Raw genomic sequence first — 19,331 nt, forward strand, 5'->3', positions numbered from 1 at the left:
ATTTATGTAAGTTTTTCAAATAACTTTGGTAAGTGGAACTTTTTTGCTTTTTCTTTTGGAGTTTAATTTTGGAAAATATGTTTGTTTCCATGAAATTTTAGAAAATTTTATTTTATTTTTTTGAAGAATTTTTAATTTTTTAAAACAATAAAAAATTGTTTTTTCCTCCAAATTATAATTATAACGTATTTCATAGTCAAACATAATTATAATTTTGAAATATTATTTTTCACTTTGAAAATAAAAATTATATTTTCTATTTTCACAATTAAACATAATCAAACGCCTTTTAAATTTATATTTTTATATCATATTAATTTTAAAATTAGATTATTAAAAGGTAACAATAAAAACTCGATTTATTTGAAGGATAACACTTTAAAATATAGATTATTGAATAACAAAAAATGGCAAAACAAGGATTTTCATTAAGAAAATTTTAAATAATAAAAAAGTACACACAATAAGGGAAAGAAATTCACATGTCTAAAATTTCAGCTCATTCTTATACATAGGTTAGTTATGTATGTATGACTAAAGTGAAGAGTCGAAAAAATTAAAAGGGTGTTAAATGTGTTTGTTAGATTTATTGTGTTTAGTAAATTGATGATTGTATTTTATTTTTTTATAATATATGAAATTTATATTTCAAATTTAGTTTATTTAGAGTATATTTGAGTATTGAATTGTGTGGTAAATCGTTGAAATTCGAATAACGATTTTTTTTTGTTCAAACACATATATCGCAAATTTTAGTTTGTTTTATATGTATTTCAGTCATGTATGAATGAGATGCAAACATATATAAAAAGATTCAGACATATATAATTAAAAGTTAGTAAAGAATATTCGAATTTTTACCGTTTGCAAGTCATATTAAATATTAGATGAAAATATATGATGTTTGACTTTCACAAAGCCACAATTTTACATCATCAGACTTAAGTATTTGAAATTATCGAATTTCAAACGCGATTACTTAATCCTTTTTTTTCAAATCAGTTTTGTATTTAAGGGTGCATAATTAAATATATTGTCCTTCTTTAAGTATATACATATATATTATATTACATATTTTTTTCCCAAGTTAACTGGTGCACCTCATGTCTCACACTCACTAACATGGTCCCTTCTCTATCATATCAATTATTGTTTCATTTCATTTAAGTTCCTCTCTTCGTTTCTGTTAAGTTGTAACAATTTTTTTCTTGGGAGTCAAATAATATTAATTTTGATTAGTATTTTATAATATATATTTTGATCATATTAATTTGAAAAAAATTATAATTTATAGTATTTTTTCATATAATTTTTGAATATCTAAATTTTTATATGAAACATCAAATTAATGTAATTTAATTTATTTTTTAAAATTTAGTCATATTGATTCTCGAGGTGTCCGGAGCTTATAGAGTCCCGATTAAATTCGGATCGCGCACAGGGAGTGACTCTTCCAACATGATTTTTTCCATACCAAGCCTCGAACTCAAGACCTCTAGTTAAGGGTGTAGTAATCTCACTACTGCACTACAACCCATGTTGTTAACTAAGTATGGCTTATCCCTAGAAAAATATCAAAAGGCAGGGTAAAAATAATAATATTAGCATATCATGTCTCAAAATAAATAGGGAAAAGGCATAAATTCCCCCCTTGAAATTGTACCGAAAAATCAGTTACACACTTAAACTATCATGGCGATCTATTACACACCTAAACTACCTAAAAGTTAATTTATTACCTCCTTAAAACTGACGTGGCAAAAAAATAAAAAAAATATAGCACGTCAAAAGTAAAAAAAAAAATTAAAAAAAAAAACAAAATCACCCCATCTCCCACATCTTTTCTTCTTCAACCCACTCACGCTTTTCTTCTTCACACCCCACCCATTATCCTCTTCTTCTTCACTCTTCATTTTTCATCACAACCTCAAAATGTGAGAACATGAAATAACATTGAAAAATCTCCCTCCTGCCACCGCCGCCGTCGCCGGTGAATGTTCAAGTGTCTTTGGAGCCTACCTGCCCCACCTTTGCTTCCCTCCATTTATTCTCCATTTTGAATCTTGATTTTTTTTCTTTCAAAACCACTAAGAAGAAGAAGAATTCTAGCTAAAAACCTATAAGTCAAACTTTTTTTTTTCCCACTTTAGATATGGAATAAAAATTATCTTTCACACAAGTTGTTCAGATTCAAGCAAATTAAATTTAAAAGCAAGAACATTTAATATATTTTGACTAAAAAAAATAGAGAGTGTTTGGGTATGGTTGAGAAGACGAAGGAGGGTGAATTTGATTTTGGTGGAAAAGACGATTGGATTGGGGAGGGAGGGGTTGGATGGGTGGTGTTACGAGAGTTTTAATAATTAATTAGGAGTTCATTAGTATAAAATATAATTAATAAAAGAAAAAATAATTGATAAAGAAAAGAAAAAAATATAAAAAATTATAATTTCTGACATGGAGCTGATGTGACAACGAGTGTAATACATCACATATTGTGAAACTGGTGTTATACGTTTCAGAGAGTAAATTCACTTTTAGGTAATTTAGGTGTGTAATAGATCGCCATGATAATTTAAGTATGTAATTGATTTTTCGGTACCACTTTAGGGGAATTTATACATTTTCCCAAAACAAATATTGTCTCCAAAAAAATCAAGTTATAGGATTTTGAATAAAATCATAGATAAATGAGTTTAATTACACACATCTTCTTCTTTTCTTTTTAATTATAATTACGTACATATATACTACTATATTATTTTTGTTAAAAAAAATTAGTAACTTAATTAATTGACTAAATTCCCCTCATTATAATCTCTTTCCCCACCCCCCTTAAACCCTACTCCATTTTATTGTTTTTTAAAAAAACACTTTATCATTAACTTATACGCCCACTTGATGTAATAAGCTAATCAATGAAGAAACCACTTAATTATATTTTTATGAAAAGACATATTTTAAACCCTTAATTTTGCTCTCTTTGCTTTGTTGTCAAAGGAGAGATCTATCTGAGACGGAAAGGGTCTGCCGCCGACCATCAGCCGCTACGGGGCTCTCTGTTTTCTGATCACAATTCAAAGGTGCACTGCTCTTTACTTTAAATGCTCTGCAAATGGTTATTCTATCACTAAAATTCTGTCTAAATTAGGTGCTATTGAAGTCTGCCAATGCACAAGTAGCAGGGTGTTTGCCATTTGTCATGCCTGATCCATCATTATTTTGGTTTCATCGAAATCTAGGCTCACTGAATATCATTGTTTTAGTTGGTCTTATTAGTTTGGGGTTTGCATTTGGCTTCTGTGTTGACCGACTCTTTTAAAGATCTGAATTTATATTATGAAAACGTATAGCAGTATTTCGTGTTTATTTTCTATCCTTTTTGTTGAAATGTTATTTGTGTCTATTGTACTGAATTAAGTTATTGCACTTTATGTGTGTATGTCATAAAAATAAACTCGGTTCTTAGTCAAGAGTAGTTTTGAGTTACTATAGTTTTAATAAGTTCTACCGATACTGTCACCTCCCACCAGCAATAAACAGTAACACAAACTCTGTCCATGAAGACTAGCATAGATGAGAAGAAATCACCTAGTATTTTTGTCTCTATTGGAATTTGAACCTGAGACCTCATTCTTCTCAAACCACATCCATACGCCTACTGCCATTTCTTGAAAAATTTGACAAAATTTTTATGAGCACAATCAATTTAAGCAAATGCTTACAGCATTTTCAGACAAAGTGAAACTCCAAGCTGCAAGAAAATGTTTGTTGTAAAAGAGAATCTTTCCATAAATGAATTAGAAGATAGTGCCCTTTTTCTATTGTTAAAAGATAGTTCCTTTTTTGGGCAACTGATAGAAAGTTCCAAACCCATTTCTAGATATAGGAGGAAATTAAGAAATTCCAAAGAATTTTATTAAGACATGAAAAATGAATAGACCTTATGAAACACAGAAACTTCATGGTGTCATTATATAAAACTTAAAGAGTATAGTGCATGACCCAAAGTAGCTCGTTGTGCTAATTTTATTTAGTATTTATTGTGATGTCAACTTACCTCTGTGATGTTTTCTCTTGTTCTGCATTGTTTTTCTTTAATGGCAGAAAAAAGCTGATTTTATCCTGCTCTGGCCTCATGCTATCATGGGCGGTTAATTGAGACTAAATTCCCTAATGTTTGATTAGGTTGATCTTGGTGCATGATCAAGCATTAGTTCGAGGGTTGATATGGAAGGTGTGAACGGTAAAAAAGTGGGACATCTATTTGAAAACATTAGCAGCTTTGTTCGCCAATGTATATTTTCTGTACTTAATGTGGGTCCTGTTCCTAGTCACATTGCTTTCATTATGGACGGAAACCGTAGATACTCTAAGAAACAGAACTTGCTTGATGGGGATGGACATAGGGCTGGATTTTCAGCTCTTATCAATATGCTAAGATATTGTTACGAGCTTGGTGTAAAATACGTGACGGTTTATGCCTTCAGCATTGATAACTTCAAGCGAAGGCCTGAAGAAGTTGCATCGCTTATGAAACTGATGCAGGAAAAGATTGATGAATTAACTAAAGAGGAGAGCATTGTAAACCGCCTTGGGATTAGGATTTACTTTCAAGGAAACCTTAAACTTCTGAGTGACTGTGTCAGGGCAGCAGCTGAGAGGGCTATGGTAAAGACATCAGGTAATTCAAAAGCTGTATTGTCTATTTGTGTTGCTTACTCATCAACAGATGAGATTGTGTTTGCTGTTCAAGAATCTTGTGAAGAAAAATGGGATGAGATTAGAAAGCGAGATGCAAATAATGATGGAGGCAATTTAATTGGACTTGAAGAAAATGTGAAGGACAAGGATGAGCACCGTATTGGTGTGACAAATGTTGACAGACATATGTACATGTCAGTTTGTCCTGATCCAGACATTATTATACGGACTTCCGGAGCAAATCGGTTAAGCAATTTTCTTTTGTGGCAAAGTGCACATTGTCTCCTTTATTCTCCCACTGCACTATGGCCTGAGATTGGTTTAAGGCATTTGATTTGGGTAATTTTAGACTTTCAGAGAAACTACTCGTATTTGAAGGAGAAAAAGAAGCAGTCATGAAGTATACGTAAAAGTTGTTTAGCAACTTTTAATCCTGCTGTGATTTTGTCTTGCAGCTCCATTTGTTTAATGCAGTACTCATCTACTGAATATGTATGCATTGATTAGGACTGTTTATTAGTGTTCTTCTCCTGTAGATATATACAGTAAATTATCAACTGGTGGTAGAAAATCAAATAAGTAGTGGAAGGCTGAATGAGCTATATTGGATTCTCCTTGATAGCAAGGAATGAATGTATTGTACACTAAGATCTGGCCTTGGAAATTGTTGTATCAGTGAGAAGTTAATTATCAAGAATCAAAAGTATAAATATCATCCCTTCTAACTACTTAAATGCTCTCTTTTGTAAGTTTCGTTCTATCAACTTTATACATAACTCATTACCCTAAGCACTTGTAAGTATCAGCCCCTATCAATATCCAACGTCCAACTCTAACCTCAGACTTTGACATCCGCTGGAAGTGTTTCTAAATGACATTGTGAATTTGTGATCCTCTAGGTAGAACCACTGAGAATGATTGAAGGCAAATGGGACATGAAAATCAATTGTGATTCTTGCTTCTATCTCAAGCAAACTGTTCAGATAACACTAAGAGGTTTTTGTTCAATTGCATCACTATTTTTTTTAACTAATTGAGGGGATACCTTGGTTATCAGTGTTTTGTGAATGGAATTGTTTCTTTCATTTGTCATCTTAAATAGGCTTCTAAGTCTGTTGGTTACTAATGGTTGGTGAATTCTACCAAGACGTTCACTGATTGCATTTACCTGTCAAGTTGATCGGTTTGTTAGCAAAAATCACAAATTATCAAATGAGAAAAGTCTGCTGTTTTGATCAAGCCATTTCCAGTGTCAGCAATCATTTGACTTCAAATCAGAAGGGCAACAAGATAGCTTACTTGGTCATATGTATGTTAAATTTTCATGGGCTCATCTGTGTATTTTTCTAGTGGTCTCTTTTGATTTACTTTTTTGTTTCTTATAAAATTTTGGCTCCAATTCCCTACAGTTTTGAGACAACATTTTTGCAATCTGTCTAGTTGATGTGCTAGCTTTGCTTTTGGAAGAAATCACTTTTACATAATGTGGTATTTCTGCTTCTGGATTGCTATTTTGCATGGTCTGTGTTACTCATGAAAGCTGTAGAACCTTGTTTCTGTTACCCATTTGTTTTATATTGTGAAAAAATTAGAGTTAAGTATTAGAACCTGGACATGTTTTCTCATTGATGCTTGAAATAAGAAGCTAAATATAAGCCTCATTTTACCGCCTATGCGCCTCTAAGAAGGGTATGTTTGGAAAGCCGCCTGTTAATTGAAATTGTTGTAATTACTAGGTAGTAATCATCAACTTAGTAATTACACAACTTAATAATCACGATAACCTGTTTGTTTGTCATAATGTAATTACAGTGTAATTATAAGTGTATTATTTGGTTGTAGAAGTGCAATCATAAGGTTATATTAAATTTTAAAAATAAAAGTTAATTATCTAAAATAATTTTTTTTTATATTAGACAAATGAGGATCTTTATAAATGATATTAAATTAAATATTTAAGATATATTCTGTCTTTTGAAAATCGATGCATGAAAAAACAATAGCGCTCCAATAATGGAAATATACGTTTTGACTATTGAATTGAATGTAAGAAAGTAATATTAGAATTTAGTTATTAGTACGCACAATTAATAATTGAGGAGTTTGATAATACATAGGTCCATTTTTTCCAATAATTATTTGTTTCAATCTTTTCAGAACGTTATTAAAAAAAAACCTTTTTAGAACATGGTCAATTTAATCAATTCATTTTATGTTTATTGGTAGGATATATCTTGTAAATCAAAATCATGCACGACATTCGACGAAAACTATAAAAATTTGAAGAATACAACGACGACACAATAACTTATTACAAAATCAAAATCCAGAAGGATAAATAGTATAGCATTCTCTAAATAGTACAAAATCCAACTATTCTTGTTTTGCCTAAGATCAATTTTGTTTTAAATATGTGTAGAGTTTAATATTTAGTTGACAATTTTTAGTTGGTGCATGTTTCTAGTTCGAGGCCTCCTACATGTATTGTATTCATACGATATTAACAGTTCTTCATTATAACAACATATTGTTCATTATACACAATTGGCAAAATAAGCTGTGTAATTAATACATCATGTTCTTTAAATATTGTTAATTTTAACTTAATTAAATAATTTTACTATTTTAAAAAAAAAATAATAACCACGGTTGCTTATGTCAAATACATTGGGTCAAATGCAAAAAGTTAAGGGCAAATTACACCGAGTTGCTATTTGGCCAAAGTAATTACCAAAATAATGACAATTCGTTGTATATACTTGTATGATTAGTATTTATTTTATGTATAGTCAAGCTATATTCAGTTTTTGAATGTATCATAATGTATATTCAGTGTATAGCTCATGTATAAATAATTTATATTATATATTCAATTTATAGTCACTATATATTTCCTATGATTTTGGTTATTTTTTATGTAAATAAAATATGACTATACTTATTGTAATTAATTAGTTTATTGTATATATTCAAAATTGTCTCAAAAATTAAACCGATGGAATCCATAGTAGACAATAAACAAAAAATCTCAAATAAATATAAGATAGTTATTAACTATCATATTAGTATTTTTTTCAGACGAAGCAGTGTCACGCGACACACCCTGACCCCCCCGATCCTTCCTCGATCCGCCCCTGAATATTACAAATTCATAATACCATAAAATTTCGTGCCCCGATGAATTTATCATGTTTAAACTCTTTTTATAATGTGTCAAATGATAGAACATGATATAAGTTTGGTACATACATTTACCAGTTTCAAAAAAATAAATAAGTTTGGTATGACTATATAAATCGGGGATGATTTGACGAAGGGTTTGGTGTTTCTGTGGCATCAAAGAGGGAGAGAATTTCATCACAACATTAGCAATCAGGAAGCAGTATACAGAAAGAAAAAAAAAGGCTAAGTTAATGAAAGACGTTTATCAGTTCAAGAGCGTAAATCGACCCTGTTTTTACATGGTTAGACGGGTTAGAAAAAACTCGGACAATTTTTATCGCTCTTTTTAGGGGGAAAAAGGAACAACAAATAACAAACTACATTACTTGAGTCAACTGTCCCCTTCTTACCTTTCAACTGGTGAAAACATCAAAAACAAGTTCAGACCACATATCGGTAAGTAACATAACGGCCTGCAGTCTCACTAGGTCTAATAATTTTTACAACTTGGCCACGTTTTAGACCGTAATATCTAGCAATTGGGTCGGTGATCTGAATCCGAGGAAGCTGTTTTAGCAGAAGAAAATATGAGACATTCAATTAGATAGAAAGTTGACTATAGTAATCAATCACACCTATCTATATAGCATAATTCAAAACAATGGCAAGGGAATCAAGATGATAGATAGGGACAAAACAATCAGACAAAAGGAAGAAGCAGAAGATAAAAAGGCCATGACTGTGATGATCAACAATGCATGCAGGTAGTTTCTCCATCAAAGCTATTCACAATTAATATTAGGTTCATCAAAGCCCCCTTCAGCTGATCCAATTGGAAACTGAATAGTTCTGTCGATATATCTGTGCAAGCCTCTCAACTGGACACTAGTTCCTTGTAAAATTCCCCTCAGCCAAACCCCAATTCATATTAGAAACCAAGCTGTAGAGATGTATTTACATAGGCAAATAGCTATTTGATACAAGGTTTCGATGATCTTTCACATAAAATAAAACGACGCAAAGAAAAAAATACTTAAAGTTTTCTATACTACTAAGGGAACAACACAGTTTCGGCTTTAACACTATCATCAAGCATGCTGTTTTATCTTCTTTTTTCTATCTCCAATTATACCCCTTCCAACAAACTCATTTCCAGTGGGTTGAAAGGGAATACAAAGCCATTGAATTAATTATTAAATTAGTTATTTCTCGTTTACTCCATTCTTTCACTCTTGACCATCAGTACCTCTACAAAAATGCCTTCAACATTATGATTTATGCATGCAACACGTGTCTCCTGGTCTTTAGTGTATTATATGAGGTAAAACTTTAGCAAGTGAAATAATATTACAAAGACGAACCTGTGTTTCTTTCACAGTATATCTTTCCAACAAAGTCTTCTTTTCTTCAGGAGTAAGTGGCTGGTGCTCAGGAATTAGAACATGGTTTTTTATGTTTACCAACATCTCTGCCTCCTGAAACATTAATCATTTATCTTGATGATTAAGAAGATTAAGCATTCTAAGACAAAATATAACTATCAATCACATAAAGTAAACGTCTAAATGTGCATATTAGAAGCCAAATGAGCTCCCTGATTTTCCAAATCAAACAAATAACAGACGTGTCAACCCTAGAGGAATACCAAATAACCCTTTATATGAGTGAAAATGCTAGCAGAATCATTCTGTATCAAAACCCATACCAGCTTCGAATAACATAAAATTGCAGAATCATTCACAACAGATAAATTTTTCAAACAAGTAAAGTCACTATGAGCGGGAACGTCAATTTGTCCATATGATGTACAATAGTCTTAAGCCATTCTTTTGTGGATTATGAATTAAAGTACATGTTATCTAAGCTGTGTTAACCCATAATGGCATATTAACTAGTTTATTAACTCATATACTTGAAAAAGAGCTTTGGATTCTATTATCATTTTACTTTGAGTTAGAATTCGCTAAATGAGGCACTCTCATCCCTGAACTACCTCTCCTTTTGCTTTATGGCCGTGGCGGGGACTTGGCAACCCCATATGGCTGCTAGGCATTTTGGATATGCCCGCACATAGTAGGAAGTAGGTTCTTACACTTGACAATTGTTTTTGGCTTTTTGCACTTTATTCTAATTCTACAGAGAATTTGAACATATATCCTTCTGAAGCTTGAAAATGTCACCAATGGAAAGGACCAGTAACCTTATCTTTTAAAAAAATATCCGAGAAATCTGCTGTTTTCAGCTTTGAAGCTTGGAGGTATAGACACCAATCCCCCTCCACACTTTTGAAAAATTACATTTATTTGATCCATTGGTCCTAAGCAATATCTCGCAAGTGATTAGACAAATTCTATTAGGAACTAGTCACAAAAGACTCTAACATAGATCTTGATCTGTTGAAACTCTGGATATCAATGTTTGGAAGAAGTGTATCTTAGATATAAAATTTTCCATGTTAGGACACACATTGAAGACTTTCTTTTGAGAGTGCATCGACAATATGCAATTCAGAATTATATAACATAATCTGATTCCTATATTTTAATCATATTAACCATTCACAGTCTCAACTCTCAATCATATCTTTTTTGATAACAAGCTGTCACCACTTTTAGCATACCACACCACAGATTTCTATCCAGTAGCATTAGCCATGCAGCACAACAGCAAATTGGAAGCCCAATGAATTTCAAACACTTTTCCAATGAAACAAATAACTGAAGTGCCTCCACCTAAAGAACAAGAACGACACTAATTACGAGAAATCCCAGAGAACATGTTTCTCGCTCCAAACACATATCTAGGGTAACGTGAAGTGGCATCCTCATCATGCCATTTTGATACAAAGATAGTCCACTTTCAAAATGCAAATGGTATAGTAACAACACTCTCTCTCTGATTTTGGTGGTCCTACTACTTGAGTAGTGTCAGGTGCTCAAATGAATGGTAGTCAGACCAAAATCAAAGAAATCAAATAACAAAGGTAACAAAAAATAAAATGATCACAAACCTAGGAGTAAACTAAGCTCCTCAGTTATTTCATAACAATTTCAATCCTTCATTCAAGTAGTAAGAACAAACTAAATATAGTAGAAATAGTACAGTAGTCACCTGGAAAACCTCCAAGTGGAACTTTGTAGATATTTCACTTATGCAGGTACGAGCAAAGGGAGTCAAATTTTGTTGTACAATCAGGATTGCTTGGAAGACATCTTCTTTTTTCATGCGCTCTGTATAAGTTTTCATGGTCTTAACACCAACCTTTGGCTCCTCCGGAAAGAACACATATATCTGGAATCAAACAGAAATGGCTGAGACATGGGTAGCAAATAATTATGAAATCCTCAGGTATACAATGAAGAAATTATGAAATCCTCAGGTATACAATGAAGAGACATACTGTACTAACATACTAGTAGAAAGGGAGTAACTTAAGCCACAAAACCACGAAAAAATCAAATTTGTTGCCGGAGAACTAAAACAGACACAGATTATTTCATCAATTGAAGGAAATAATTTTTTTTTGCCGGTCATCAAATTAAGGAAACATTAAAATCCTTAGACAAGAAAGCAGTGCACTTAAACTGACAGTAACCATAATTACAATTATGCAAGAAAGGAAATTGAAAGAGCACACCTGATCAGAACTGTTGTTACGTTTGGCTTTCTGAAGTACAAGGTCTTCTCTCTTCATGTTCTCACCATATTTCTGAAGGAACTCATATTTTGACATATTTATCTCAAAATCTCCAACAAGGTAGCCCCTATCAGACAACATTTCCATCAGTGTCTTACGAACTCTGAAAAGTCTTGAGAGCTCCTCCTCTGATAAAGCCATCTTTGTGCTACTAAATTCAAGAGAGAGAGAATTATTATGGTAAAGAAATTGGTAGAACTCCTAGTTACAGCTAATACTCTGAACACTGAGTGCATCAGAAGGATTGCAGTATGTCATCTTTGTAACAAGAAACTTTTCCCAACTTCCTTATCTAAAGGTCAGACTCCTCCAGCACGGTGGTTAACATTTTTTTTACTATTATCAGTACATCATGCATGGACAAGACAGACAGAAAAACTACATTGAAGACGCACAAAAAACTTCTCTAACGAAAACTGTTTTTTTACTTTTAATAGCTTCTGTTGCAAATAAAATCACTGATGCAAAAAAAAAGAAGACAAATTCAACGGCAATGGTGTATAAGTTGTTAAATTATATAGCATATGTGATACTACATATTTCTTTCTTGAAACACTCTATTTAAACCCAATATTGAGAGAGACTGATTTTTCATCATAGAAAATTGAAAGCAATGTTCATTTTGTGGTCACTAGATCAAATCATGAAAATGTAAAAAAATCCCATAGGAAAGGGATACAAATTTCTTACAATCCCACAGGAAAGGGATGTAAATTTCCTATCTTTTCTTTTCTGATCAGTAACAATCGTATCAGTCTATCAGTTCGCACATGAATAACAGCTACAGAACAGTTAGAACATGTTTTCTAATATGGAAACATAGGTCCAAACACGAAGATGTGAAACTAGCACTTGAAATGATCATGTGTGAGGGGAAGGTCCAAGAGATTGCATTCTCAACTTCAATCAACATACTAACTTCGGATGCATTGTACACAACATGGGAGAAAGCACACGGAATAAGAGAAACAAAGACTAACTGAAACAATCCTGATGATTTCACATTCTTTATCTCCTTAGTTGTCATCCTCCTCTTAATAATCCATCATTATCTTCTCCATCATAATAAACCTCGCCATAGTTTTCACAATCAATCGAATCACATCAATGTATTTAGTTGCATGAGACAACAAGGGATACAACCATATCGTTTTTTGAAATGGAACATGATCATACCCTTTTTCTGTTTCCTACTCTAATTTCACATCAAACTAAGCATTATTTTGAATCTTTTCTAATTTCAACAGGCACTTGAGTGTGAAATTCTTTATTTATTAATGACTAAGTCAGGCTAGCTTGCTCACACCTCAACTAATTCTTTTTTTTTTGCCTCAGCTAGAATTTGATCGGTACATTCAAATCATTCTTTTGGTAACTAAAAGCCAAACGATATAACACAAAAAGAAGGTATATATAGAAACAAAGAGAACGAAGATACACAAAGAAATGATAAATTTTACACAGAAAAAATAAATGCACAGAGAAACTGAAACTGTTTCAGAAGAAAAATAAGGGAAATATATTTAAAATAAAAAGTTTACCTGGATAGGACGTATGAAGGTCTTGAAGAACCCTAATTTTAGAGAGCATTCGCGTGTTTAACTTGAATATGAAGCTTGGAGGAGAAAAGGCCTAAAATAGTTCAAAGTTATCATTGAATTTTCACATATAGAACTAATAGTTCTCATATTTGTAATATTGGTGCACTTTTGATCCTCCCCAAACTTTTGCCTATTTTTTAAAATTAATTTTGTCCACAATTTTATGTATAAAATGTTCAATCATCTTTTTATATATATTTAGTAGTAATAGTAACTCCGAGAGAAGGTAAGAACAAGAACGCCTTATCATATTCAGAAGAAATATTATTATAGCTAGACTAAGAAAACATTAACATATGACGTTGCAAGAAAAGAAAATTTTATACTATTGCACGTGAAATCGACGTGATAAACCTCTCGAATTATAGTTGTAATAATATTTCTACTAAACATAACTAGGTATTTTCTTCTCACCTTCTCTCACATTAAATTACTGTTTCTACTAAATATATAAAAAGATAATTGAACATTTTATACATGAAATTGTGAACAAAATCAATATTAAAAGATAGACAAAAGTTTGGGGAAAGACCAAAAGTGCATCAATATTGTAAAATGAAAAACTATTAATGCTCCATGTGAAAATTCAAAAATGACTTTAAGTCTTAATCCAAAGACAAGGGACTATTTTGAGCTTTTTCGCAAGCTTGGAGGCTAAAAACTTTTTTTCCTTTTTAATTTGACGTGTTTTAAGGAGCAGCAAAAATAACTTTTCAACTACTATTTCCATCCAAAGAAATTTCCGACAAATACGTTACCTAATTTATATGGTAAAAATATAGTTCAAAAATATATATTATAAATTTTTAACTCAAAGTATAATCCAGTATGCAATATATACAAAACATTCATATATATATATTTATAAAGATGCTTAAAAACTTGATATATAATATTATACACTCAATATACAATATTATATAAAATTATATGGGGTATTTATATACCATATATAATAATATTCAAAATTATAAGAGATGTTTCTACATTAATATATAAAAATTGACTTCACATTCTTCCATTAATCAAGCACCAGATGCATCCAAAAACACCTCAAAAACTACACTAGATTACCCAAATTTCATATTTTAGATGTTGTTTGGCCTCAAATAGTTTTTTGAAAAAACTTGAGAACTAGTGTTTGACCATATAATTTGTCATTACCGGCAAATATATTTGGCAAATATCCCAAGTTCCCAAGTTCTAGAAAAAACTTAGAACTTGTCCAAGTTTTAGTATTTGGAAAGTTTTAAAAATGACCCCAAATTTTTATATTATATATAAACACCATCATTTATTAATTTCAACTAATATTTATCTACCAACATGGTCAGCCAACACCATTAAATAACATCTATATCTACCTCATCCGGAAAAAAATAGTTTGAGTAACAAGATTGAGAAAAAAAAGAATAATTTATTTTTAATGTGATTAATGTATTGTTCTTGCACATATTGTTATTTTGTTGTTGTTGATTGTTATCAATTATGTTATAAGATTTTTAATGGAACATGATAAAATGATAATACAAACCTATGAGTATTTTTAATAATTTTTAGAATTTATGGATACAAAATAATATTTTTGAAACAGTCAAATATTCTTTGAAAAAATTATAGCCAAACACATGGTGAAACTTTACCAAAACTTCACCCAAAAATAATTTGCGAAGAATATTTGAGAATTTGAACATTAGCTTAGGCTTGTAAATACGTAATCGATCTTTTACAATAATAGACATTCAAATGAGGTTTACGAAAATTAAAATTTCAAACTTTGAGCTTCAACAATGATTAGACACCAATTCGACATTTTCTACACCTCACAACATAACTCTCAGAAAACCCAAATCCAGCTATCTCCAATTTCACAGCTCAACAAGTCGATCTAACATCTATAATTTAGAATTGTCACGAAATTGAATTTTTTTTATTTCAACTTTTCATATGACGTGTTTAACACCACTAGATTAAAGAATATTTCGTTACATTCAACGTAGTGTTAGTTTAAGACCACAAAATATAGTACCCATTTGGACATGAATATTGTATTCGCCTTTTGACAATATTTTTGGTAAATTTTATCTGGTCATAGAATTTGTCTAATTTTGAAGGGAAAAAATTGGAAAACTTACAGAAATTCCACCAGTTTAGGAGTTAATTACTTCGATATATTCTAGTTTGCAATATCATAAATTTTAGTGCGTGCGGATACATGTATCTCGGGATATATGAGATCAAAATTATGTGTAATTTATTCTAGATATGCTTTATCCAAGTGAATTCATATGTATTTGGGATACTTACACAAATCTCGTTTCTCCACTTTCCTATGTATTTGGTACACCAGATACATGTGAATAACATTAGATACATACATATATGTATTTGGGATATATTAATATCTACTTGCCCCCCTCTCCATCTCACTCACTTCCCTCCCCATCTCACTCGCCTCCCTCCTTATTTTAGTGCATCTAGTAGCGAAAATATCTGTATTTAGATGTATCTTTCTAAATATGTGGCAGAAAATTCTTGATTAGTGGTAAGATACCTAATTATTTGAAAGTAAAGATAGAATTAGTATATATGATATAGATATATATTTCTAATAAGATAATTTTTTTCGAAAAAAAAGAGAGGCAAAAATCCATTATTCCAATATCTACAAAATACCTAATTTTTGTAAAGATGGAATTAGTATATATAATTAGTAGTAAGATATCCAATTATTTGCAAGTAAAGGTGATCAATGATAGAAATAGTGACAAAAAGAGGTAAAAAAAGCGATGATTTTTTTAAAAAAATTCAATGACATGCCGTGAATCCTGTTAAAAGAGAGGGGTGTCTTCGAAACGTGGACACAAATGATGCATGACTATCGTCAATTCGTGCCGTAAGGATCAAATTTGTCTCTGAACCAACCTTCAATATTTAATAATAAGGGCAATTTTATTCTATTTTATATAGTTAAGAAGCAATTTTAATTAACAATGAAGGCATATTTGACCTCGATTATTAACCAAAAATAAATTTATTTCATTTCGTATAGCTATGGCAAATTTGACCATTTTACCCTTTAAAAAGATTCGCTTTCAATTTTCTGAAAAGAAGAAAAAAAAGAAGAGAAAAGAACAGTTTCATTTGTATACGCAATTAATTCGTAAATGATATGACTAAATGTGGACTGTGATGTTGAAGTTGTACAATTCATATTTCGATCCTCTCTTCGATTAGCTTATACAACAAAAAGACTTTGGTGTTGTCTATCCTATGATAATAATGAAATTACAACTAATTGGTTATTACAATTGAAATTGATATTTCTAATTAATACAAAACAATTAATAGTGTTGAAGAATATTCTTAGGAGCATTAATTTTTGTAGATGAACTACAAGCGACTTATATTCAAAGCGTTGTCATATATTTTGTTTTTTTGGTCAAGTTAGACGTTTTTTTTGTGTGTGTAATAGTGTCAATGTAAGTTCAAAAGATTTAGACTTCCTTTTCATTATTTTCATCGGACTAACATTTTTGCAAGTAATAACTATTGATAGGAGGTGTCAATATAATTACCCAATCCGTTTAAGTTTGGACGAATTATTGACTCATCCAATTATTTAATTAATCCGTTGTAGTTCATCAAAAATTGAGTTGATATGCTAATCAAATTGACTAATGAAAAAGCCTCTTATTTGATATGATATCTATAGGGTCATTTGCACTTTTGCCCTATCTTATGCTGGTCTTTTTAATTTTTTCCTTAAAGCGAGAGATAAATTATATTTTTGCATCACATGTCCCATAAGTAATGTCCCCCATTTTTAAAGAACTTATGCCTCGCTAGGCATAAGTTTTATTGCTAAACACAATAGTTAAAGATAAACTTATTTGAAAGGCATAAATTATAGACCAATTCATTTAAATGACAAATCGTGTAATTTCTTGTTATATATCACAATAGAACAAAAAATAGTTTATAATATACTAAAAGGCTATAAAAGAACAAATAAAACAACTAAAACTTTGTAAGAATTGAGTGAGTTGTGTTATGACCTGCATTTTCGTTTATTTTAATCAAAGTAATTTTTGAATAGGTCAATAACCCACCTATTTTATTAACTCAATCTATTTTAACTCGTCAAATTCAATCCACTGATTTAACTGTTAATACCTGTGTTGTTGTAGAAGACAAATTTCAGAAAATATTACATCAACATCAATACGTTAGAACTTTGACCAAGGATAAATTTTCTCTATGGAAAGTTGGAAGGTTGTGTGTTATATTTATCGTTATATTACATTGAATGGGCAAAATGGGCACATAATGGCTTTCAATTATATTGATTATACGTTCCTCTCCGAAACTAACAGTTTTGAGTTCATTTTGGTGGAAAATACCATGAACCTTGACCATTAAATTATGTGATTTGATATATAACATAGTAATTTGTTTGATGTTTGCTTTTATCCTAAGAATTTATTCGGTACAGAGAAAAATATTTTTTAAAAATAAATTTTGATTTTTTCATGTTTGATTTTTTGAAAAAATAAGTTCCTTAAAAATAAAAAAATTGTGTTCTTTAATAGAAATAAAGAGAACAAACTCCACAAATGACATTACATATTGAATTTATCCTATCCACCCTCTAACATAGCTCATCTTCACTCCTATCCTGTAGTTTCTGCCCCATCATCCCACAATACACCATCCAACCCTTGCCTCCTATAATATTTTTTAGCTAATATATAAATGCTTTTATATATATATAAAAGTAAAATCACGCTAATTTTTTCTAAAAAATATTTTCCTCCGTACTGAACCACCCTAATTCAATGAGTGTCCACCATAATCTTTTAAATACTTGAGTAATTTCAATGTATCACTTTTTATTAAATGTCACTTAAAAGATAGAAGTGATTGTTAAAATCACTAAATTGAACAAATGGACAAGTTTAGTAACTGTGCTCTCTTTGTTTTTTTTTTGTTTTGTTTTTTTTATCCGGTGTTCAGAGTCTATATTGAAGCTCTAATTAAATTTGAATTGCGTACTGCACGCCATTCGGGGGTGACGTTTAATTTTCAGCAGAATTTTCTCCATACTCAGGGCTCGAATCCGAGACCTCTAGTTAAGGATAGAGAAATACCACTACTGTACCATAACTCATATTGATAATGTGCTTTCTTTGACGTTTTTATTTTTTACTCTTTGATCAATTAACTCGATCACTTACTCAATCAACTTGATTATCCTCGCAATGATTTAATTTTTTTTATTAAGCATGGGGCGGGGGGTTAGAAAAGGAAAAGGTAAACGAAATAAAAAAATAATGAAATGTGTAATTGCCTTTCTGATAATTTGCCCAAGCTTTAGCATTAATAATGTAATATTTGATTGTTATTTTCTGTTATTGACATAAAATATATTTATATAAATTATGTAGAAATTAATATAATATTTTATATGGACTATAATGTGGAATAAATCATATAACACCCTTAAAATAACTAAAGTATTATATATTATTCTCTTCGTTCACTTTTACTTGTCCAGTTTGAATTTTTCACATTCATTATAAAAAATGATGATTAATATGAATATCCCATATTAATTTATTGGAAATGATTTGAAGATTAAATAACTAATGTTGATGGTAAAATATCAAAAAATATTTGTATACGCTATGTTAAAACTGACAATAAAAGTAAAAAATTATTTTTAAATTAGTGGACAAGTAAGAGTGAACAAAGGGAAAGAGATTAAACAATTATGTAGTTCTATGATAAAAGTAATCAAACAAATATCGTAGGGGTCATTTGGTAGAGTGTATTAACAAAAATAATGTATGCATCAGCTTTATGTATTAGTAATGCCTTGTTTAGTACTTTTTTTTATGCTTGCATTAGTTGTATACTCTATTGTATATTATTAATATCATAAATTTTATGGTATTAGCAAGGCAAGGAGATATAATGTATGCATTAGCATGATTGAAGACCCAATTACTCTTTAAAACCCTTCAAGATTCAATTATTTTATGCAATGCATGTTATTTTTAATGCATCAAACCAAATAATATATATATATATATATATATATATATATATATATATATATATATTTAATACAAATATAACTAGCATTATTTTTACAGGCGGTACCA

General features: G+C 30.6%; 2 protein-coding genes across 5 annotated transcripts; one reads left to right on the forward strand and one right to left on the reverse strand.

Annotated features, from left to right (window-relative positions):
- Positions 1-2,940: 2,940 nt before the first annotated feature.
- LOC129896496 (dehydrodolichyl diphosphate synthase CPT3) lies at positions 2,941-5,438 on the forward strand. 2 transcript variants are annotated; one of them, XM_055972418.1, is made up of 2 exons: positions 2,941-3,083; positions 4,108-5,438. In XM_055972418.1, exon 2 carries the CDS (start codon positions 4,231-4,233, stop codon positions 5,101-5,103), a length of 873 nt encoding a protein of 290 aa, XP_055828393.1. In that variant the 5' UTR covers positions 2,941-3,083; positions 4,108-4,230; the 3' UTR covers positions 5,104-5,438. The 2 variants fall into 2 exon arrangements, with proteins under 2 accessions (XP_055828393.1, XP_055828392.1); XM_055972417.1 differs by having other exon boundaries at positions 2,943-3,083; positions 4,189-5,438.
- Positions 5,439-8,089: 2,651 nt separating this feature from the next.
- On the reverse strand, positions 8,090-13,215 carry LOC129896477 (DNA-directed RNA polymerases II and IV subunit 5A-like). 3 transcript variants are annotated; one of them, XM_055972396.1, is made up of 5 exons: positions 13,105-13,215; positions 11,504-11,711; positions 10,978-11,157; positions 9,228-9,341; positions 8,090-8,433 (listed from the first exon to the last, which is right to left on the reverse strand). In XM_055972396.1, the coding sequence occupies exons 2-5, from the start codon at positions 11,702-11,704 to the stop codon at positions 8,308-8,310; spliced, it is 621 nt and encodes a 206-aa protein (XP_055828371.1). In that variant the 5' UTR covers positions 11,705-11,711; positions 13,105-13,215; the 3' UTR covers positions 8,090-8,307. The 3 variants fall into 3 exon arrangements, with proteins under 3 accessions (XP_055828371.1, XP_055828370.1, XP_055828372.1); XM_055972395.1 differs by having other exon boundaries at positions 11,504-11,714; positions 13,105-13,209; XM_055972397.1 differs by lacking the exon at positions 8,090-8,433 and adding an exon at positions 8,486-8,806 and having other exon boundaries at positions 11,504-11,714; positions 13,105-13,209.
- Between the last annotated feature and the right edge of the window lie 6,116 nt (positions 13,216-19,331).

This window comes from Solanum dulcamara, chromosome 7, assembly GCF_947179165.1.
Source record: "Solanum dulcamara chromosome 7, daSolDulc1.2, whole genome shotgun sequence".
Taxonomy (NCBI): domain Eukaryota; kingdom Viridiplantae; phylum Streptophyta; class Magnoliopsida; order Solanales; family Solanaceae; genus Solanum; species Solanum dulcamara.